General features: G+C 44.4%; 1 protein-coding gene across 1 annotated transcript in view; it reads right to left on the reverse strand.

The window, feature by feature from the left end:
- Positions 1–24,840, reverse strand: part of TDRD9 (tudor domain containing 9) — a 125,418-nt gene that overhangs the window by 79,732 nt on the left and 20,846 nt on the right. Inside the window, exons 2-5 of the mRNA XM_072115914.1 lie at positions 22,489–22,580; positions 18,734–18,828; positions 14,527–14,748; positions 9,996–10,118 (exon numbers count right to left, since the gene is read on the reverse strand). Coding sequence (XP_071972015.1) covers positions 9,996–10,118; positions 14,527–14,748; positions 18,734–18,828; positions 22,489–22,580 — 532 coding nt within the window. The remainder of the gene's footprint in view (positions 1–9,995; positions 10,119–14,526; positions 14,749–18,733; positions 18,829–22,488; positions 22,581–24,840) is intronic.

The raw sequence follows: 24,840 nt of genomic DNA on the forward strand, positions 1-24,840 counted from the left end.
GTTCTCTTGGGCTCCATCCATGGCGGGTGCTTGTTCTACCCCCCTATGGCCCCGTACCGCGGTCTGAATAAGGAGGTCCTGGTGCAAACTAACGTTGCAATCCATGCTCAATGTTTATTAAGGTCCAGATTGGACAATGAAGATATACTTGTGACTAATATGGGTTTGAGATTAGGGAATCTCAACCCCGGTTTTTATAAATATGGGGAGGAAAGGAAAAATGAATATATGCATTCTAAGGAGAATAGCAGAATTAGGTTTACGCGTCATGTACTCTTAGAGATTAAGAAATCTATACCTAGGAGGCATATGAATTGTAAAGATATACCGAAAGAAATTAGGAGACCGTTTCGGGGAACAAGGGCAGGCTTTAAGTGTAAACAGAAGAAGAGGGGGATGAGACCGTTTGTCCCCTCGGTGCTAACTGGAAATGTAAGATCTCTAAGTAACAAAATGGACGAATTACATTCTATGGTCATGAATAACAATGAAATGCTGAAGTGTTGTATTATGTGTTTCACTGAGTCATGGCTGCACGATATGATCCCGGATAGCCTGATTAGTGTACCAGGTTTCTCCCAGGTCAGGGGAGATAGGGATTGTAGAAGTAGTGGGAAGAAAAAAGGAGGAGGTATTATTATTTATGTAAATCAGGGATGGTGTCTAGCCGAACATATTACAGTGAGAACTAAACATTGCTGTGGTGACGTGGAGATTTTAGCATTGGTGATGAGGCCCTTCTATCTCCCGAGGGAGTTCTCGGCCGTAATCTTGGTTGGTATATATATTCCACCATCGGCCAATTATGATACGGCACTTGCAGTAATTCAGGATGTGGTTGGTGAACTACAAGGTAGATACAGTGATACTTTACTAATCATAACTGGGGACTTCAACCACGTCAGGAAAGCGGGTATATGGTCAAACCTAACACAGTATGTGACTAGGCCGACTAGAGGAGAACATATGCTTGATTTATTCTATGCTAACACTTCTGATGCTTATAAATCTGTGTTAATGCCGCCCCTGGGAAATTCTGACCATAATTTGATTCTTCTTAAACCGCGATACCGCCCGGTCCTAAAAAGACTTCCTCCCAAGGAGATAGTGGTGCGTAAATGGTCAGGGTCGGTGGAGGAGGAATTGCAATGCTGCTTTGCAACCACAGACTGGGAGTTGTTATGTGGTGAAGCTCAGGGTGATGTAAACCTGGGTGTTAATTTGGTCACTGATTATATCAGGTTCTGCGTAGACAGTATAGTGCCAGAAAAAAGGGTCAAAATATTTGCAAACAATAAACCTTGGATGACTGGAGAACTTAAGAAATTGTTGTGTTTGAAGAGGCGGGCTTTCCTGGCTGGGGATGAGGACTCCTATAGAAGCCTACTGAAGGATGTTAAATATAAAATCCGAGAGTGTAAAGCCGCATATAAAAAGAGATTAGAAAATAAGCTGTCTGAGCAGAAAACGAAGGAGGTCTGGAAGGGTCTAAAACTAATCACCGGTATACCAACACGAACTGAGGGGGCAGAAGGGGATATAGAGAAGGCAAACGAATTGAATAATTTCTTTAATCGTTTTGATGATATGAGTAATTCCATAGTGTTAGGAAGTACTGTACGGGATGGTGTAAATTTAAATATGGTGGGGGAACACTACGTGGAAGGAAAACAGGAGATGATGCCACCGATTAAAGTTGAGGATGTGGTACTAGAATTAGGACGGATAAAATCTAGTAAAGCTGGAGGCCCAGACATGTTGGATAATAGGGTCTTGAAAATGTGTTGCAGAGAGCTAGGTGAGGTTTTTACACATTTATTTAATATGAGCCTACAATGTGGAATAGTGCCAACTTTATGGAAAACTTCGGTCATAGTTCCTGTGAATAAAGTTCCTCGACCGAAAACGTTAAACGATTACAGACCAATAGCGCTGACCCCGGTGGTCATGAAAATCTTAGAAAGACTGGTTATGCGGCACTTATCCAGTGTAGTGAAGGATTTTGTAGACCCACTACAATTTGCATATCGGTGTGGGCTGGGGGTAGATGATGCATTAATTAATCTGTTACATAGAGTATGTGCTCATCTTGAATACCCCAAAACAGAAGTTCGTTTGACTTTTTTTGATTTTAGCAGCGCATTTAATACGATCATTCCAGCATTGCTAGAATCGAAGCTGCAGCTTATGCAGATAGAACCAACTATGATCAAATGGCTGATGACTTATCTGCGCTGCAGACCACAGAGGGTTAGGTTGGGTGACATATGGTCTGATGAGGTGGTGTGCAGTACGGGGGCCCCCCAGGGTACTGTGTTAGCTCCCTTTTTGTTTATTTTATACACCTCGGATTTTAGGAAAAATGATCCGGCCTGTTTTTTACAGAAATACTCGGATGATTCGGTAATGGTGGGCTGTATCACAGAGGGGGATGATAGTGAATATCGAGAGACAGTGAATACTTTTACTGAATGGTGCAGCTCAAATGGTCTCGTATTAAATGTAAATAAGACGAAAGAATTGGTTATAGATTTTTCAAGGAAAAGGGGCGTTATGCCCAAACCGCTCATTATAGCAGGGACGGAAGTGGAGCAGGTTGGTAGCTATAAATATTTGGGCGTAATCATTGACAATAAATTAAGCTGGCATGAGCATATTGATAAGGTTTCTAGACGTGCTAATAGTAATCTATTCTTTCTACGTAGACTAAGGGCATTTGACATCCAGAGGACTATGTTGGTCGGTTTCTATAATACGGTTATGGTGAGCGCATTTGCATTTGCCCTAGTGGCTTGGGGCAACTGTATTTCTAGTAGGGACTGTCAAAAGATGGATAAAATAATTAAGAAAGCCTCCTCGATAGTAGGTTTGCAATTTGATCGATGGGAAAAACTTGTACAGTGCGGGATAATAAGGAAATTGGAAAAAATTAGAAATAATAGAGACCATCCAATGTATGGCGTGCTGCAGGCACAGGTCAGTGGTTTTAGCTCCCGTTTTATTCTCTTGCGCTGCAGGTCGGAGAGATTTAAAAAGACGTTTATACCAGCCGCTCTCGAGCTATCAAATATCGCAATTAGGGGTAAAATAGGAATGTTTTAGAAACTAAGATTATTGGAAATGTGGGTTCCATTTTATTACTTTTATAATCTATTTAACTAATTATTTACTTATGTGTATTGGTGCTTTTACTCTGTCTTATTGTATATGTGTTCTTTTTATGTGAGGTTTTTTATATATGTGATGTCTTGTCAAATTTATGTATTGCTGAGGTGACACTTTAAATGCCCTTCTGGGATAATAAAGTATTATTATTATTATTATTATTAACAAACAGATTACCACAGTCACTGTGCCTGGATATATGAGTAAGTGGCCCTGGCTTATCATGATGGATTTTGATGGTAGATTTCCTTTAATAGCTCATGTAAAATATTTATATAATGCATGGGATCGCAAAAACGCAAAAAGAAAGAAAAATAAAATATCAGCACGGACAAATTAAGCAAGTCATTTTATTCTCCAAGGGTATCTGAGCTCTGAAAAAGACCTGCTCCAGTGCAACCAAAAGGTCACCCCTCTGCTGACATTTCAGGAACGACAATGAACTGCCGGGAGGATTTATGGTGGGGGCAAACCATGCAAAGGAAAGCAAACAGGTTTTCGTTTCATAAAGAGCATCCACTTACAACACGACAAGAACAAATTTTAAGCTTTTTTTATTTTAGAGTTTGTAAAATTGTTACATTTTATTTAGTTACACATTGGATTCTTCTGAAACCACAATGTGCTAATTTTTAGTAGAATCCGGAGACTCATGCTGACAATCTACCAAGCGAATGCACTTCTTTATATCTACACTATATTCAGTCCAGTCAGAAGTGCACTGGTGGAGTTCATTATAGTGTTTGTCACCTACCTAGGGACACTTTCTCTGGCATAGGAGGGATAAGCACGTTCATTACTATTACAACCACTTACATTACAGCTGTACAGGAGCTGTAGGGTTATTAAAGGGAACCTGTCATCAGGAGACCTTTCCACACAGAAAGCTAAACTTTAATCTAACTTATCTTTAAAAAAAAAAAAAAGGCAGTTTTACTATAAAAACTCTGGCAATTTGTATAATATTCCCTCTGGGGACATGGGGGAGCCATAAAAGGGTCTCCTGATGACAGGTTCTCTTTAAAAAAAATTTTCACCACAAATTGCGGGTGTTTACTGGAAGACCCATCAACAAGACAACCGGTGATCCACAATCCAAAAAAAAAAAAAAAAAAAAAACACATAGGATTGTTCAAAACTATTAAAACTTACTGACGTAAATGCAGTCACTACATCTCCAAAAAAAAAAAAAAAAAACCAAACACTGAAAAACCTTAGTTGTAAGCAAGCCAAAAAACAATCTTAGCTTAGAGGCTCCCGATTAAGGTAATCCACTACTGTAGAGCCTCTAGGGCAGTGATGGCGAACCTATGACACGTGTGTCAGTGCCGACACGCGGCCGCCCCAGAGTTAAGTTTTGTCCTACACGGCCAGGTGCAGTAGCGGAGGCTGAGAGGCTGTCAGCACTGCCCCCTCCTCCTCCTCCCCCGGGCCGGCCCTCCCCCCTGTGTGAGCTGTGCCTCCCGTCTCCAGATAACAGCATGGGGAACAGCAGGAGAGGTGACCCGGCCATAGCAGACTCCTCTGCTGCTAGTAGTTGTTCCCCCTCCTTTTCCTCCCCCTGTGTGAGCTGTGCCTCAGGTGTCATCATGGGGCACAGCAGGAGAGGTGACCCGGCCATAAACCCATGGAGTCTCTTCTGCTGCTCCTGATTGCTGCCACCCACCACAGCTCAGTCAGAGGCCACATCACTGCTGCCCTGTGTGATGTCCCAGGAGCTGCCACCTCTGATGTGGAGCTGGTCAGTGTAGAGACTATGGAGGACAACCACTCCTATCATACAGTGAGTAATGTCAGTGTACCTTTGCCACCTCTACACTGACCAGCTCCACATCAGAGACCAGGGAGGATAACCACTCCCATCATACAGCGAGTAAGGTCAGTGTACCGCTGCCACCTCTACACTCACCAGCTCCACAGCAAGGACCAGGGAGGACAACACCTCCCATCATACAGTGAGTAAGGTCAGTGTACTGTATGATAGAAGACAGTCATCTGGGCTTGTGCGTCCGTTGTGACGTACAAGCCCTGAAATAATCGCAACGCCTTGCAAACAGCCAGACATTGCGATTATTTTGCTCCTCACACCTTCTCCACGCCAAGAGGGCATGAAGAAAATGCGGACAGCGGCGCCTGCGCCTTTGCTATAACCTGTGAACTTTCATGACTGAAAGCTTGCAGGTTACTATGTAATTCCACACGTGTCTGTCCAAACATGTACTTACCTCGTCCGGCGCCGCTGATGTCCCGCGCCGGGTCCCTTCGATCCGCGCCCCTGTTTGTTTAGAGGGGCACGGAAGCCGCGGACAGGGAGCTTCCAGTTTGCGATGCGGACGGCTCCTCCCATCCGTCCCTATCTCTCAGCGTTGTAAGCGCTGGGAGATGGTGTGCATGGGAGCTTCCGGCCGGCCGGAAGCTCCCTGTGCGCACTTGTAATGAAACCGGCACACAGAGAAGACCGGCCGCGGCGCGGGATATCGGCAGTCCCGGAGGAGGTAAGTACATGTTTATTGTGTTTAAATAGCCCTCCCCAGCCCGGCCATAAAATTTTTTTAAACCCGGATAACCCCTTTAAATAATATACATATTTGTTATTTAAACTATAAATATCATAAAATTATGGGGTTTTTTGTCAAGGTGACACACCACCCGAGTTATCCTCGGTTGGGTGGGACAGGGGAGGGGCAGTGCCTGCTCAGTTCTCACTACTGGGGGGCACAGTTACTTCCGGTGGAGACAGTGTGGCTACTGGGGAGCAGCGTGACAACTGAGTGCGCTGTGGTCACTGGAGTTTGTTGTGGTTTGGATTTCAATGTTGTAAACTGAAAATGCAATGGTGAAATTTTATAAATATGATCTAATTTTAAAAAAATCTGGAGTTATGAGTTTCATAAATACATTCATTCTATAACATAAGAGCAAAATGGAAATGGCAGTAGTGTGAACAAGTCCTTAGTGGGTTTATGAATCCATGCTGCCACACGGATCATTTGGGAAGTTTGGGAATCAGATAATAGCATCTGTGTAACTTATCAGCAATATAAAAGAAAGAATGGGCTGTTATTGAGGGGAGGGAAGCAAGACAAGGTGGGAGGTCACTAACTGCGCCAAATGAGCGGCACACTAATGCACATACTTGGCCAGCTCTCCATCATAGTCCGATAGATGTGGATGGCGCATGTGAACCAGGACTACAAAAACATTCTTTTTATCTCATTAATTTGCACTATGCGCCCAATTTTGACAGAAAAAAAAGAAAATAGATATTTTTGCTAATTTATTAAAGAAAAACTTAAATATAAAATGGTCATACGTATTTAGACCCTTTGCTGTGATACTCATATTAAGCTTGCATGCCATTTATTTATATCCATTTAATTCTGATCCAACCTGAGATGGATCTACTCCTTCATTGGAGTCCAGCTGTGTTTAAACCCTTCCCGGTGACTTAGCGCTCAGCGTCCGATATATCGGACACAGAGCCGATGCCAGTTCAGCTCAAGATCTGAGCCGAACCGGCATCGGAAAACACGGGGTGCTGGTTGTAACATATAGCCGGCACCCCAGTGCAACACCCGCGATCGGAGTGGGCTAAGCACGACCACGGCATCTAACATGCCTCTGGGGGGGGGGGTGTCTTTCCCCCACGATCGCCCCCCCCCCCCTTTAACCGTTTACAGTGTCCCCAGTGTTGCCTGCAAGAACTGCCGGTAAGATGGCGTCTATGACGTCATCTTACAGGCAGAGTGTCAGCCTATGCATCATGACAGCCTATGCATAGATCAGTATTGCAGGGTATTATCATGAACAAGCAATCAGATGATTGCTTGTTCATGTCCCATGGTGGGGGAAAAAAAAACAATGCTAGAATCATTTAGATAAGTAACAGTGTTCAAAAGTTATAACCATATACAGAGACGCAAGTCAGAATCCCCAAAAATCGGGCTGAGCCTTAAGCAACAAAATGGCTGCGTCCTTAAGGGGTTAATTAAACTGATTGGACTTGATTAGGAAAGGCACATGTGTTTATAAAAGACCTCACAACTCACAGTGCATGTCAGAGCTCATAAGAATCATGAGGTCTACGAAACTGCCTAAGGGTGAAGACACACGTGGCGTTTTTAGGCCGTTTTTAGTTAGTGCGTTTTCAGATAGTTAAAAACGCATGCGTTTTATCCATTTTTCCGAATTTGCGCAATTAAACACGGACAAAACCGCATGCGTTTTTTAGCGCATGCGTTTTTTACGATCTGAAAATGCACGGCCTAAAAACGCCACGTGTGTCTTCACCCTAAGGGACTCAGATAAAATTGTGGCAAGGCACATACCTGGCCAAGGTTACAAAAGAATTTCTGCACCACTCAGGGTTTCCAAGAGCACAGCGGCCTCCATAATCAAAAATGGAAGAGGTTTAGGATAACCACAACTCTTTGACCTGGCCGTCCAGCCAAACTAAGCAATTGTGGGAGAAGAGCCTTGGTGAGAGAGGTAAAGAACAACCCCAAGATCACTGCGGCTTAAGAGATGCAGTAGCGAGATGGGAGAAAGTTCTACAAAGTCAAAAATCCCTACAGCCTCCCGCAGTTGGGGCTTTATGGCAGAGTGTGCCAGCGAAAGCTTCTCAGTGCAAGATATAAGAAGCCGCAAACAGTCTGCAAAAAACAAGCAAATTTATCATAAAATGAGTTCTATATTCTGCAAAACAAGTTAACCATAAAAAAAGCTATATAAATGGGGTATCGCTGTAATTGTGATGACCCATTGAATAAAAAACATTTTTATGGTACAGTGAACTTCCGGGAAAAAAAAAAAAAAAAAAAGATGCTAAAAACCATAAACAAGAATTATATTTTTAACCACCACCAAGAAAGAGTTAATAAAATCTCATTATTAGCTTTTTGAACCACCCGTAAATGATGTACCTAAAAAGTGAATCTCATTAAAAAATTAATACCCCCCCATATGTCCAAATTACTAAAAAAGAAACAATTTTATAGCCTATAAAATGTGACAATGCAGATCTGCTCTGAACAGCAGCATATTCTATGCCTGGCCCGTTCTATGCCCATACAGCAGTTTACCACTACAGGTGGTCCCCTACTTAAGAACACCTGACTTACATACGACCCCTAGTTACAAACGGACCTCTGGATGTTGGCAATTTACTGTAGTTTAGTCTTAGGCTACAATAAACAGCTATAACAGTTACCACTGGTGTCTACAATGAAGCTTTATTGTTAATCCTGGTTCTTATGACAATCCAACATTTTTAAAATCAAATTGTCACAGACACCAAAAAAATTTTGGCTGGGGTTACAATGATAAAGTATACAGTTCCGACTTACATACAAACTCAACTTAAGAACAAACCTACAGTCCCTATCTTGTATGTAACCCGGGGACTGCCTGCATACTATTTTTGGACAAAACTAAATGTATTGGCTTAAAAAACTTGCAATTTGTAAATTACACGTCCATTTAGTTTTAACCCCTGTGAAACATCTAAAGGAAATAAACTTTAAGAAGTGTTATTTTCACACATTGAAGGGTGTAGTTTCTTAAAGGGTTTTACGGCTATTTAGGCCTCTCAGTCACTTTACCTCCTACTATTCCTAGGCGACCCTGTGGGATCCTTGAACCAGGTCATCAGAGTAATAAAATCCTCCATACACCCCAAATTCTTATGAGTCAACTGGAATAAGTCATCCTTGCTGCTAGTTGACCCATTAGAACAAGCCCTTCCCCCTGCAACGAAACTTCTTCAGATCGTTTCAAATTTCAGATATCTTGGAATACAGATTTCTCGTAGACTAGCTGATTTCTTACCAATCAAACTACAGGTGTTGCTAGGGAAGGTGAAAATGAAAATGGAGGTGTGGAAGGAATTGCCCCAACTGTTATACATTTTGCATAATTTCCCCATCTGGATGCCCCAGCAGGTGTTCCAGACCATTAATCATATGTTTATAGCAGTGGGAAAATAGAACGTCAGAAAAATGTTTTATACCGAGCGCTGGTTCTGTACGTGCACAGTATAGCGGAGTGTAGCAGCGCTTCTTTAACGGACATCTACCATCACATAACCTGATGGTAGAGGTTTATACTCACCTCCCCGTCCCATCCCAAATGGCAATAACCTTCTTTTTAGATAGAAAGTTTTAGAATGACCAGGTTTACAAGAAAAATAGCTTTATTAACTAAGCAAATGAGCCTGAGCCGCTATGGCAGGCATGCCAGTCATTCTAAAACATGGAAAAAAAAAAAAGGTTATTGCCATTCAAGATGGGAGGGAAGGCGAGCATAAACATCAAGCATTAGGTCATCGGATGGTAGATGTAGATAAATATGAATGATCTAGCCTTAGGTCTCCTGAAATAAGGCTCCAGATAAGTCAGTCAATCAATGCAGGTGACTCCTACCAAACAGAACTGATGAAACAACAGAAGGATGGACAACCAGTATCTGAATGACAACCTTCCTTAAAGGGGTTGCCCAACTATTAATAAGAATTAGCAGAAGGGCTGGGGAGCGCTTTTATAAAAAATAAAATAAAGGCGCTGGTACAGGAGACGGATGGATGTGCCAGGAACCTTGAAGAAATCGGAGGGGAGCTTCCGTTCCTCTGCAAACAAATAAGGGCGCGGCTCTGATGGACTGCGGCACGGAACACTGGGTGCGCCAGAGAAGGTGAGTAAAGCATTATTTTATTAAAAAGCCCCTCTGCTAATTTTTTCCAATAGTCTGACAATCCCTTTGCAATCTTGAAAGAAACCTTTGAAAAAGAATGGTATATGCAGCGCAGATCTCATAGCCCAAAGTAGATCACCTACCTCATCAATAAAAATGTGGGTAAATTCAGCCAAGCTTTTGGCAGCTACTATTTTCTGCAGAAGAACACCAGTGGTCATATATATCAAGCGAGTGTCAGCCGATGCCTTTTTCTCCAAGGAAACCTATGAACAGAATCAAAATCCAAGAATTACTATACATCTAGTAGGACTGGCAAGACCTACAAAGTTGGACTAGACATTTCTATGCACAAAAGATTTATCAAAGTGCCTGATGTGAAATGAATGCTAAAAGTGGCCTTGTTAACCCCTTCACAACTGCCATGCGATTATATACGTATTGAGAGAACATACCCCATGCAAGAAGCAAGTGTATAAGTATAAATGTATACTGAAGTGTGTGGTTGCTGCATAATACACCCACAAATGGTACTGGGACTAATTGCGGGTGTTAACTATATACACCATTAATTGTTAAAGGGGTTGGCCACTTTCAGTAAATAATTGATATTATTTGTGTAATGAAAAGATATACAATTTTTCAATATACTTTCTGTATCAATTCCTCTCAGTTTTCTAGATCTCTGCTTGCTGTCCTTCTAAAGAAAGCTTCTGTGTTAAATTCTAGTTACTATAATCTGTCCATGGTGATGTGATGGACATGCAGGAGCATGAGCCGTTATCATCACTGATTTTTTCTTTCCAAATGCCCAACGTGGGACTCAGAACATACCGTATATATACTTGTGTATAAGCCGAGTTTTTCAGCAAAAAATGTGTTGAAAACCGTCCCTGCGGCTTATACACGAGTCTATTACGAGCACTTAAAAGAAAAAAACCTTATATACTCAGCCTCCGCCGGCCCGATGCTCCACATCCCGTCTTCTTTCTTCCCCGCGGCTCTTCTTCTGTCATGGACGTGGCCATGTTTTCTTTCTGGCCGGCGCATACTATGACGTCAGCAGCGGCCGCCTCATAGTATGCGCCTGCTGGAAGAAAACATGGCCGCGTCCATGACAGAAGAAAGAAGAAGACCCGCGGGGAAGAAAGAGGACGGGACACGCCAACATGGGGGACATCAGGAAGCCGCGCCGACATCGGAGGGAGAGTATATACATTTATTTTTTTTAAGGGCAGGCTGGCTGCATACTACTAGGGGGCGGGGCAGGCAGGCAGGCTGGCTGCATACTACTAGGGGGCGGGGCAGGCAGGCTGGCTGGCTGCATACTACTAGGGGGCGGGGCAGGCAGGCAGGCTGGCTGCATACTACTAGGGGGCGGGGCAGGCAGGCAGGCTGGCTGCATACTACTAGGGGGCGGGGCAGGCAGGCAGGCTGGCTGCATACTACTAGGGGGCGGGGCAGGCAGGCAGGCTGGCAGCATACTACTAGGGGCCGGGGCAGGCAGGCAGGCTGGCAGCATACTACTAGGGGGCGGGGCAGGCAGGCAGGCTGGCTGCATACTACTAGGGGGCGGGGCAGGCAGGCAGGCTGGCTGCATACTACTAGGGGGCGGGGCAGGCAGGCAGGCTGGCTGCATACTACTAGGGGGCGGGGCAGGCAGGCAGGCTGGCTGCATACTACTAGGGGGCGGGGCAGGCAGGCAGGCTGGCTGCATACTACTAGGGGGCGGGGCAGGCAGGCTGGCTGGCTGCATACTACTAGGGGGCGGGCAGGCAGGCTGGCTGGCTGCATACTACTAGGGGGCGGGCAGGCAGGCTGGCTGGCTGCATACTACTAGGGGGCGGGCGGGCAGGCAGGCTGGCTGGCTGCATACTACTAGGGGGCGGGCGGGCAGGCAGGCTGGCTGGCTGCATACTACTAGGGGGCGGGCGGGCAGGCAGGCAGGCTGGCTGCATACTACTAGGGGGCGGGCGGGCAGGCAGGCAGGCTGGCTGGCTGCATACTACTAGGGGGCGGGCAGGCAGGCTGGCTGGCTGCATACTACTAGGGGGCGGGCAGGCAGGCTGGCTGGCTGCATACTACTAGGGGGCAGGCAGGCAGGCTGGCTGGCTGCATACTATTAGGGGGCAGGCAGGCAGGCAGGCTGGCTGGCTGCATACTACTAGGGGGCGGGCAGGCAGGCTGGCTGGCTGCATACTACTAGGGGGCGGGCAGGCAGGCTGGCTGGCTGCATACTACTAGGGGGCGGGCGGGCAGGCAGGCTGGCTGCATACTACTAGGGGGCGGGCAGGCAGGCTGGCTGGCTGCATACTACTAGGGGGCGGGCAGGCTGGCTGCATACTACTAGGGGGCGGGCAGGCAGGCTGGCTGGCTGCATACTACTAGGGGGCGGGCAGGCAGGCTGGCTGGCTGCATACTACTAGGGGGCGGGCAGGCAGGCTGGCTGGCTGCATACTACTAGGGGGCGGGCAGGCAGGCTGGCTGGCTGCATACTACTAGGGGGCGGGCAGGCAGGCTGGCTGGCTGCATACTACTAGGGGGCGGGCGGGCAGGCAGGCTGGCTGGCTGCATACTACTAGGGGGCGGGCGGGCAGGCAGGCTGGCTGGCTGCATACTACTAGGGGGCGGGCGGGCAGGCAGGCAGGCTGGCTGCATACTACTAGGGGGCGGGCGGGCAGGCAGGCAGGCTGGCTGGCTGCATACTACTAGGGGGCGGGCAGGCAGGCTGGCTGGCTGCATACTACTAGGGGGCGGGCAGGCAGGCTGGCTGGCTGCATACTACTAGGGGGCGGGCAGGCAGGCTGGCTGGCTGCATACTACTAGGGGGCGGGCAGGCAGGCTGGCTGGCTGCATACTACTAGGGGGCGGGCAGGCAGGCTGGCTGGCTGCATACTACTAGGGGGCGGGCAGGCAGGCTGGCTGGCTGCATACTACTAGGGGGCGGGCAGGCAGGCTGGCTGGCTGCATACTACTAGGGGGCGGGCAGGCAGGTTGGCTGGCTGCATACTACTAGGGGGCGGGCAGGCAGGCTGGCTGGCTGCATACTACTAGGGGGCGGGCCGGCAGGCTGGCTGGCTGCATACTACTAGGGGGCGGGCAGGCAGGCTGGCTGGCTGCATACTACTAGGGGGCGGGCAGGCAGGCTGGCTGGCTGCATACTACTAGGGGGCGGGCCGGCAGGCTGGCTGGCTGCATACTACTAGGGGGCGGGCCGGCAGGCTGGCTGGCTGCATACTACTAGGGGGCGGGCCGGCAGGCTGGCTGGCTGCATACTACTAGGGGGCGGGCCGGCAGGCAGGCTGCATACTACTAGCGGGCAGGCAGGCAGGCAGGCTGCATACTACTAGGGGGCGGGCAGGCAGGCAGGCAGGCAGGCTGCATACTACTAGGGGGCGGGCAGGCAGGCAGGCAGGCTGCATACTACTAGGGGGCGGGCAGGCAGGCAGGCAGGCTGCATACTACTAGGGGGCGGGCAGGCAGGCAGGCAGGCTGCATACTACTAGGGGGCGGGCAGGCAGGCAGGCTGCATACTACTAGGGGGCGGGCAGGCAGGCAGGCTGCATACTACTAGGGGGCGGGCAGGCAGGCAGGCTGCATACTACTAGGGGGCGGGCAGGCAGGCAGGCTGCATACTACTAGGGGGCGGGCAGGCAGGCAGGCTGCATACTACTAGGGGGCGGGCAGGCAGGCAGGCAGGCTGCATACTACTAGGGGGCGGGCAGGCAGGCAGGCTGCATACTACTAGGGGGCGGGCGGGCAGGCAGGCTGCATACTACTAGGGGGCGGGCGGGCAGGCTGGCTGCATACTACTAGGGGGCGGGCGGGCAGGCAGGCAGGCTGCATACTACTAGGGGGCGGGCAGGCAGGCAGGCTGCATACTACTAGGGGGCGGGCTGCATACTACTGGGGGCTGGCTGTATACTGGAGGGGGGGGGGGCTGTGACCAATGCATTTTCCACCCTCAGCTTATACTAAAGTCAATAGTTTTTCCCAGTTTTTGGTGGTAAAATTAGGGGTCTCTTATACTCGGGTCGGCTTATACTCGAGTATACACGGTAACTTGTTTCACAATGACAAATTCCCTTGAAGATGTTTAAGAATAGCATAAGCGAACTGAAAAAACTGACCTGAATATTCAAGTACTAATGACCCATTGGTTGTGAAATGGTTACAGACTGGTCTGGTGATTGTATAATTTCCGCTACAAGCTCATTTTACCAGATTTTTGGGGAGATTTGGACAGTTTTTAGATACTTTTACAACTAAGATGATAAAAGGGGTGTGGAGAAGACACTTTGGAAAGTTTTTAAACACAAACTGAATAAATAGATTGCACGCAGACTCATAATTTAGTAAATATACGGTATTAGGCTACATTCACATGACCGTTGAACGACCGTTGGTGGGGTGCGTATACACGGCCGCCTTCTATACGTGCCCCATAGGCCACTGAGCTGTACGGGGGAGCCCACTGAGCTGTATGGTGGAGCCCACTGAGCTGTACGGTGGAGCCCACTGAGCTGCATCATACCGCTACGTACCCAGGGAAAAGATAGGTATCTCTATGGAGAAGGGCAGGGGCTAGCAGCATTTACCCCATCTCTCCCGTGCGCCAATTCGTGTGAATGTAGACTTACTGCTAAGAAAAACAAATATGCAGAGTAGTCATACCTGATAGCCTATTAGCCCAGTCAGAGGCCACTTTCTCTCCTTGCTGATCCATGTGGCAATGCTGCACGCTGCAATCTTCCTCGGCTGTGTCACCACTACATTACAGTAGGCAGAGCGATGCATGTGGTAATCCAATATATACTGTGGTAGTTGTGTGCTCTTTCCACTTCCAGTCTCTCCATGCACTATCACAACTGAATTACTCTCGATTAGAGTGATCAACTGTTAAAAAAAAAATATATATATATACTCAGGACTGTCTGTAAATACACTTTTCTTTATATGCTAAATGTTTAGATTAGACAGGAACTGTATAGGGATCAGATAGATAGTAGAAATCTACCATCGGATCTACCTTATTATGTAGATCTAATGGTAGGTTTTCTTTAAATGGGTATTCTCATCTTATCATGTAGCCAGGATGTCCCTTATGAGGATATATGAGATAGGTGCTTTTGGATACAACAACCCCTGTACCCTTGCAGCAGTGGCTACACATGTGCTATTGAAGCGCCTGACCACCGGGATTCTGCGTTCATTACCACATGACAGCGGTGGGACATGCAGTTATTCCCGGCCAAACTGATTTCTCCAGCAGCTAAGGTCATATGCAAAGAGAGCAATATAGTTTCTAAGAAACATGGCTACATTTATCGGAAATTATCTTCACATAAAAACATTTTTTAAATAACATCCAATTGAAGATATGTATGTATGTATGTGATAGATAGAGAAAGAGAGTCCAGGGCAGCACAACCTGATTGTTTGGGTGCAAAATCTGTATATCCGTGGCACACGGATCCAGTAGTAGATTCAGGAAAGGCAGCAGCACTCCAGTTTGTGGATTAATTCAGGGTGATCTTTATTTCAAGGATGCATCCTTGAAATAAAGATCACCCTGAATTAATCCACAAACTGGAGTGCTGCTGCCTTTCCTGAATCTGTATGTGATATATATCTATGTGGAAAGTTTAATTAAATATGAATGCACAGACAAGAATACCACTTTAAATAGGCTGCTAAGCTTCTACTATTCTTTATTGACACCACATGATAACGTCATGAACACTTGGGCCAATATAATAAAATTTTTACATCCCAGGCAAATCTTTAACAGCACATTCACAAAGTCCGTATTTGATCAATGTTTTGCATCAGTACTAGAAGGCCAAAACCAGGAATGGGTTCAAATCAGGGAAGAGTTGACATATTTCCATAGCACTATTTTGTCATCTTTTGGTTTTGGCTTGCTAATAAGGATGCAAAATACTGAAATAGTAACCGTGTGAAAGTGGCCTTAAGATAAAATGCCTCTGTGTCCTATGTTTCCAATCAAAGATATGGAACCCTGCAAAACCACAATGTGCACCAATGTAAAGTATAAAACGACACACTAGGGAAGATCCATCAAGCCAAAACAAACAAAGTGGTGTGCCACTGTCAAATATTTACAAATTCATAATTTATATTCGAACACACAACCAATCCATAGACAATACTATAAAAACAATTAAAAATAGTAGCAAAGTACATGCAATATGATATCGTGTTAATAGTACTCTGATAGGTACAATAACAAACCCCTCCTGAATAGGTAGTGTACACCAGGACCAACCCAATGACAATGTAAACAAATTCTAAGTGCAAGTGCAAATAACCAGCTGTCATAAAAGTGCAGAGTAGGTAAACTGGTGCCCAAATCAGTTGTTCCCCAAAATGATGGTAAAAAAGTGCGAGGCAAATCCCCAGTATACATTACAAGTTATCTGGCTATGAGCCAGGCAGCATAGTGCAGCGTCAAAAAAGCGGGTTGGTGCAGAGATCAGGAGGTGGAGGGCTCCCCACGCATTACGTCTCTCACTGGAGACTTCCTCAGGGGTAAACATGCCCCCATGTTGCCAGGCTCCCCTTCTATCCCCCCACAGCACTCACCATCAGCTGTAGCGGTCAGCGTGTTAGGCGCGCCTGCTTGTTGCAGGTGCCGGAAGTGACGTAGTAGTGGAGATGATTCTAGCTGTCAATAAGTACAAGCGCATGCGCAGTTGACTTAATCCGAGCACCGGAAATGACGAGGTGCCGGTCACAGCGCTGTGGAAGTAAGTATGGTAACTAGGCAACGTGATGCTACAGGAAATAGGTAAATATGACACTCTTCAAGCCAACAATAAGTATATATAAACGGCGATCCAGTATTATGCGTCAACCTTATCTCAAATTACATGTAAGTATGGCATTCAGTATGCAGTACGAAGAAAATAATAGTGTGAATAATAAATAATAAGAGAAAGGGAAAAAAAATAAAAAAATTATAAAAAATAAAGAATAACAACTATATATAATGAAATTATTGTGCAAAAGCATCTAAGATATAAGCTTGTTACACAGGAAAGCAGTCCTGTACATGTGAGGAGACATTTCTGAAATCATATTGCATGTACTTTGGTACTATTTTTAATTGTTTTTATAGTATTGTCTATGGATTGGTTGTGTGTTCTAATAAAAATTATGAATTTGTAAATATTTGACAGTGGCACACCACTGTTTGTTTGTTTTGGCTTGATGTGTCCTATGTTTCCTCTCTGCATTTATCACTGTGTCTATATCAGCTTTACATATTCACAATCAGATCTAAAGGGCATCTCCCAACAGGATGAAGGGCTGCATAGTCTTTCATCCAGATGGTAGATGTCATTTAACCCCTTAAGGACGCAGCCATTTTGTAGCTTAAGGCTGAGCCAGATTTTTTGGATTCTGACTTGCGTCGCTTTATATGGTTATAACTTTTGAACACTGTTACTTATCAAAACGATTCTGAGATTGTTTTTTCCCCACATGTTGTACTTCATTTTAGTGGTAAATTTTGGCTGATAAGTTTTGCGTTTATTTACAAAAAAAAAGAAAATGAGATATATTTTGTGAAAAATTTGCAATTTTCGAAATTCAAAATCATTGCGTTTTCAGGCAGATCGATTTACCACCTAAATAAGTTGCTGAATAACATTTCCCAATTGTCTACTTTACATTTTCATAATTTCTGAAATGTTTGGATAATTTATTTTGATGTCACGCGGCCTACAAATAGAATATCGCTTTTCCGGATTTTCAGAATTGACTATTTTGGGGATAAATACAGTTTTGAATGAAATTTTACATATTTAGCATCAAAACCCCCTATATAACCAACCCATTTTCAAATCTGCACCCCTCAAGCTATCAGAAACCGCTTTTACGAAGATTGTTAACCCCTTGAGATCTTCATAGTAATTGAATCAAAATGGAGGTGAAATTTAGAATGGTCATATTGTTCCCTTATATGTTCATTTAGCCCTAAAATTTACACATTTCCAAAAGATAAAAAGAGAAAACCCACCATACAATTTGTTCTGCAATTTCTCCTGAGTACAAAGACCCCCCACATGTGGCTGTGGCTGTGACTTGTGTTATGGGGGCACAGCGAGGTGCAGAAGGGAAGGAGGGCGCTGCTATAAAATTTTCGCTTTTTCGTTATTTGGGCCATGTGACGGCATTTTTTTTGCGGGATGAGATGCTTTTTCCATTGTTACCATTTTGGGGTTGGTATCACCTATTGTTGAAAATTTAGGAACTTTTTTTGAGGGCAGGAGTAGAAAAGCATCAATTCTGTACTGGATTTTTTACTTTTTTTTTTTTTTTGGTGTTCACCGTATAGACTAATAATCATGTTATCTTTATTCTATAGGTTGATACGATTACGGGGATACCAGACATGAATATATTTTCTTACGTTTTACTAAATTTGTCAAACAAAACCCTAATGTGGTTAAGTCACTGAGCTCAGCGTCCGATATATCGGACGCTGAGCGTTAAGAGGTTAAGGCAGTTTACCTTGACATAGTCAGTCCATGAACCACAGAGCGTTCAGATTCCTGTGTCATGGACCGTCAACACTGCTAGGAACGAGATTCCTTGGGTCAATTCAAAGCAATTCATGAGTTTCTTTTTCTTCTTTTTTGGCGCTGCTGTTTAGGGAGTATGCAGCAACTCCTTGCATCATATATATTGTTATGATGTAAGGAGTCCCGTCCTCAGCGAGGACTCTGAATGGTCCGTAGTTCACGGACTGACTATGGAAGTGTTAAACTGCCCTTAGGCTGTGACACTATCCAGGACTGTTAGGAACAGCTGGTTATTCACACATGGAAATGTCACATCATCTTAAATAACTCACCTCCTCTCTATTCTTCAAGATAGGTAATTCAGGATATTGGACTTCTTTTTCAGGTATGGGCATTTTACCCACTTCACAAGTCTTGTGAGAAGGCCCTAATAACACAGGAATTAGAAGGAAAAAAATAAAAAATGGGTCACATTTTCATAGTATAAATATTATTTAGCTAATAAAATGGATTTCTGGTGTACATCTGTCCAGCATACTTCTACTGGCAAATTGTTTGTATCTCCCAAAAGAGAAAAGAAAGAAGCCTCAAAGTGTATACGTTAATGAACACTTGCATTGTACATTAAAGGAAATCTACCACCAGGATGATGGATTGTAAACCAAAGACACTGACATACTGGTGTGTTGCCTTTCTGACAGGAACCACTCTTCTTTATGCTCCCTATGCCCTTGTTTTTAAGAAATAAACCTGAGGGGTTCCAGGCTCCATTAACACTTAAGGAGCCCCTCAGGTTCATTTGCCTAATTTTAAAAGCATAAAAAAAAAAAAAACAGGAACAAAAAGCTAAAATAAGAGTGGATCCTGCCAGAGGGGGCACACACCAGTATGTCAGCGTGCTTGGTTTACAATCTTTCATCCTGGTGGTAGATGTCCTTTAAGCTAATTCTAATTCATCTTCTCTTAGATTTCTACATTGTGCCATTACCACAGCTATTTTTTGTGGAAATGTATGAATAAACCAACTGGCCTCTATTTAACCTTTGTAAAAATGCCCAAGTGACAATTTTAGCATTTGTTTTTCCATTTACAAATCCTGCATGATAGTCAGAAATGTCCCTAGAAGTTTGGAAAAATCTGGTCAAAGTTCTTGGAAACCTTGGACACGGCTGGATAATTTGACTTCATACATCGGGGCAGGGTGTGGATTTGGTGTAGATGTGCATTTCTGTGCGTATGTGAAGTAGTTTTTTGTGTTTGTCTTCTTTTTGTTCATTGGTGGTTTAAGGGCTATGCCCTTTCGGGGACACTGTTTTAATTTTAATTGTTACAAGCTGTTTTATTGCATTGTTCTTTATTCTAAAAATGTATACTGTATATACTCGAGTATAAGCCAAGACCCCTAATTTTAACACAAAAACCTGGAAAAACCTATTGACTCGAATATAAGCCGAGAGTGGAAAATGCATTGGTCACAGCCCCCCATAGTATACAGCCTGCCCAGCCCCCCATAGTATACAGCCTGCCCAGCCCCCCGTAGTATACAGCGCGGCTGACGTCACGACTCCCTGCCGGGGGTGGCGTTGGAACATGTTTTGTGCTGAAAAACTCAGCTCATACTCAGGTATACAATACCTCAAAAAAACGATTAAAGTACAAGGCCAGTCCGGAACGACATATTAACAAACTCATAAGAGACCATCCTGCACTTGAGTTTACTGAAGAGTTTAGTACATTTATTGGTACAAGCTATTTAATATTCATGACCTATATACAGACAATAACTTGTCCCCGTGTACCACTTGTAGTAGAGAATATTACATCCTGAATCAAAAACACTTATTTAAATGCGTTTTCTCCATATTTGCACAAACACTGGAAAGTCTTTAGTGTCTTGTCCCTGGTTCACCCTGTGAATGAATGTCACTTTAGTTCTAGTGGTGGTCTGATGATAAGGAGCTGTATAAATGTTATCCATGTACTTGGGAAACATAAGACATTTACAAGAGGGTTCGCTGAGAGGAGTTTGCCTCATATCCCGTGCGAGTAAATGTCTGGTAAATTCCCAACCACCAGTTACTTTGATACATCCATCTAATCCAATATAACAATAGGGAGGATGGAATTCGCATGAATAAATACAGTGCTGTGTCAGGAAGGCAGAAGGCACTGAAGGAAAATATCTACCATTCCTTCTGGCAAACATCAACCTGTCACAATGTAAAACATGGCATTTCCACATGGCTGGGCAATGCTCAGGGAGAGCACAAGCTGTTATAAAGGTATGTTCTTCACACATCCAATAGTCCACAGTCTACCCGGAAAACTTTTTAAGCCCAAGCATTGAAGGGGCTGACCAGCTGAAGAAAATATTTTCTAAGTGGGACTACACATTATTTAACAATATCTGCAGCTGTTGCATTGACATCTAATGATGTCAAGTGGGTCGATTCCACTGCACCTTGTCATTCCCTGAAGTTATGTGAATGTAGTACGGATTCTCTGAGGGTGCGTTCACACATGGCGTTTACAAACATAATGCAAGTGCCGAGACTTGACACATCTTTGGATGTAATCTGAAAGATGCGATCCGATCTTTAACAAGTTTCTAGGTAATAAAGAAGCAAAGTTAAGGGCATCTGAAGTGACTCTAAACTGCAGCCTCTAAACTTGACTTATCTCAGGCAAATATCACTCTTTGATCATTCTTTCACATGACTTTAGAGAAGATTTTCTAAAATAAAATGCATAATTTCTCAAGAAATCTAGAAAGAACATTTCATACCCTGAATAAGAGTGCTAATAATTTAATGGGGTAAAATCTGGTACATTTTTATCTAGCCCTGTTTCCCATTTCTTAAATATACATTTATTGCAAAAAGGGGTACTCCACTGACATTGGGCACTAGATTCCAGCGACTTGACAGTTCATTACCGTGAAAGTGCTACTATACAGCAGAACAACTATTCCTATAGTGTTCCTCTCTGTCCCTGAAAAGTTCCACAGTCCATTCATAAAGTTGACCCAACATCTATGAAAATGATGCGAGTCTGATTATCGTCTTTCCTTTTAGCCAAGTTTGAAAAACTCATGGCCTTCCTGCTCAGCCGCGCCTCCATCTCATTGCCCCCTCAGTCACAGATAAAGGAGACACTGGCTGTGTGACTCGCTGAAGAGAACCCCTGGAGAAGCTAGCATCTCTCTTATTTATGATGGAGGGTAAATGATGTAACCGAGAGGAGTTCACTCGGCAGAAGAGAAAGCATGGCATTTGTTAAACAGGAAACTGGAGGCGCAGTTGAACTAAAACACAAAGAATAAGCATTAATTGCAGGTCAACTTTACAAACAAACTATGCAACTTTACAGGCATTGGGAATAATGATACAGGGATATTTGTACTGCTGTACAATAGCAGTTTTTAAATACATGTTTTGTTAGTAGTGGTTCCCTTTAAAGCAACAACGCAAGGAGCCGTAGCCATTTTTAGTGTCCTTACTGACTTGAACAGAGTAGGGTCTTCAGTCTGACCAATACTGCATTCAAGAGACTAAGTCAGACACTGAGACTGAGGTAGCACAGTGAGAGTACATTATAAAAATGATTAAAAAAAGATGGAACAAGAAGCCTTTGGGCAGTAACACAAATGATCGCATACTCCAAAGTACTTTATAAACAAACTCGTCAGAACAAAATCCCCATATGGAGTTCATCCTGTCTCACTAAAAGGAACAGAGTGTTAAAATACATTATAGCAACTATACAGGGAGAAAGCGACAGGGGAGCTTTCGATTAGCACATACTCAGTTTTGTACATCCCGTGAAGGTCACAGGAAACATTATATAACTGATTGTCTACCTGATTTTCTTGTACATTGTATACACTGTTCTTGTACTATCTTTTCTATGTTCTGTTATTGCAATATGACTGAATGTTGTAATGTTATTAGTTTAAATCTAAAATCCAATAAAAATGATTGAATATAAAAAAAGATGGAACAACCCACCTTTACCATGGTCAACCTTGGCAAGCAATGTTTGGGCCATGCCTTTATACAACATGTGTTGGAAGATGCTTTTGACATACCTGGTTCTTTGCCATCCTCATTGGTGTAAACCTTAAGCTCCTGGTCTTCCAGGTGCCTGAACTCGGCAATATATGAAACTTCATACTGTGTTCTGAGAAACATGAACAAACATAGATGTTATACAGGGTACAGGACACATGACCTTCAGCTACAGAATATTACTATAAATCAACTCAGAACTGAACTGATGTGTGGTAGAGATTTTCTTTTTCATTAAGATATTATTACATTACACCATAGCAATGAACTGTCTATTCGCTGTACGTCAAAGTGGGGAAGAATCGCTTCCAGGCATTTGGTTTAATTGCGCTTATTGATAAAGAGCAACTGTGACACCATGAACAAAATGATGTGCCCTCATCCTAATCTGCTATGGACACTTCATTCACCAGATAATGTGACAGCCAAAATGAATTATAAAAATACAACTACTTTTAGTTAAAGGCTCACCAAATTATTAGCGGATCATGAATATCACAAGATCACAAGACCCTACGGTTTAGCCAGCATGTTTTATCCTTACCCCCTTCCATCAAATGGATGTAATAGTACTGTGCAGCACAATGTGACTTCTCTTAAACCACAGTACTATTACAGCGGATGCCAAACACAGCGTGAACACCAAGCACGGGCGTAACCGTTAACACCCTGAAGTCAAGCATGATCGACTTCAGTATGAGGGACTTTTACCTACACTGCCCCCTCGATGGGGGAGAACAATGGGGTTAGGATCTGATGCTATTGCAGTCCTGAGATCTATTACTACTGAGCCTTGTTTAAATTACTGTATATACTCATGTAAAAGCCCAGTTTTTGAGCGCAAAAAAATGTCACCTCGGTATTTACACGAGTAAATTAAAAAAAATAAAATTACATACTCACCCTCCGGCAGCCCCGATGTTCGGCGCGGCTCTACCGATGTCCACGTGGCTCAGCTTCTTTCTTCCTTGTGGCTCCTTTTCAATCTTCCGTCGTCTTTAATAGCCTGCAGGGCGCAGCCATGTTATCTCCCGTCCGGCAGGCGCATACTATGACATCAGCAGCGGCCGCTTCATGGAATGCGCCTGCCGGCCGGAAGAGGCCATGGCCGCGCCCTGCAGGCTTTTATAGAAGACAGAAGATTGAAGAGGAGCTGCAGGGAAGAAAGAAGTAGAGCCACGCGGACATCGGGGAAGCCGGAGGGTGAGCATATAAGTTTATTTTTTAATTATAAGGGTGGGCTGGCTGTATATTACATGGGTCAGGCTATATACCACAGGGTGGGGGGGCTGTCTGGCTATATACTGGGAGGCTGTGACCAATGCATTTCCCACCCTCGGCTTAAACTCGAGTTAATAGGTTTTCCCAGTTTTTGATGTTAAAATTAGGGGTCTCGGCTTATACTCGAATATATACAGAATTAAAAAAAAAAAAAAGATTTGTAACTTGTAGGGAGTTTCTTAAACACAGAAGAAAAGCACTAAGCACAATGTTGAACCCAGCTTGTGCCACTATGAAAATTCATATTTGGCAAAAAAAAACAAAACTATTGTTAATTTCACCTCATTGTTCCTTATTTTTGGAAAGCACCTGACAAAATGGATACTATACTCCTCGATAAATAACCTGAAGGGTGTAGTTTTGAAAGCGGGGTCACGCTCACGACAACCAGGCAGGACCAAGCAGTAAGTGGTTTTCCAGGTTGCATTTCTCAAGAGCATTCTGGCTAATAAGCATTTTTTACTCTTTTTCTCCTAAACTGTGGCATTCTGGAACATAGAACAACAAATCATTGCTCCTGAAGATATAACGAGCATGTGAGTACTAATGGTCTATCAACAAGCAACCCAATGGTAGACGTTAGAGATGAGCGAGCACTAAAATGCTCGGGTACTCGTTATTCGAGACGAACTTTTCCCGATGCTCGAGTGCTCGTCTCGAATAACGAGCCCCATTGAAGTCAATGGGAGACTCGAGCATTTTTCAAGGGGACCAAGGCTCTGCACAGGGAAGCTTGGCCAAACACCTGGGAACCTCAGAAAAGGATGGAAACACCACGGAAATGGACAGGAAACAGCAGGGGCAGCATGCATGGATGCCTCTGAGGCTGCATAATCGCACCATTATGCCAAAATTATGGGCAACAGCATGGCCATGACAGAGTGACAGAATGAAGCTAGATAGCATCTAAAACATCCAATAATTGACCCTGACACTATAGGGGACGGCATGCAGAGGCAGCGGCAGCAGGCTAGAGAGTGTCATGGCGACATACCCTAAATGGACTCAGGCTTCAAACCAATGGGTGGCAGAGAGGAACCAAAGGAGGTGAGCAAGAAGCGCTCAAATAATATCGGTACATGATAAAAGTT

This window comes from Engystomops pustulosus, chromosome 7 (genome assembly GCF_040894005.1).
Source record: "Engystomops pustulosus chromosome 7, aEngPut4.maternal, whole genome shotgun sequence".
Classification (NCBI taxonomy): Eukaryota; Metazoa; Chordata; class Amphibia; order Anura; family Leptodactylidae; genus Engystomops; species Engystomops pustulosus.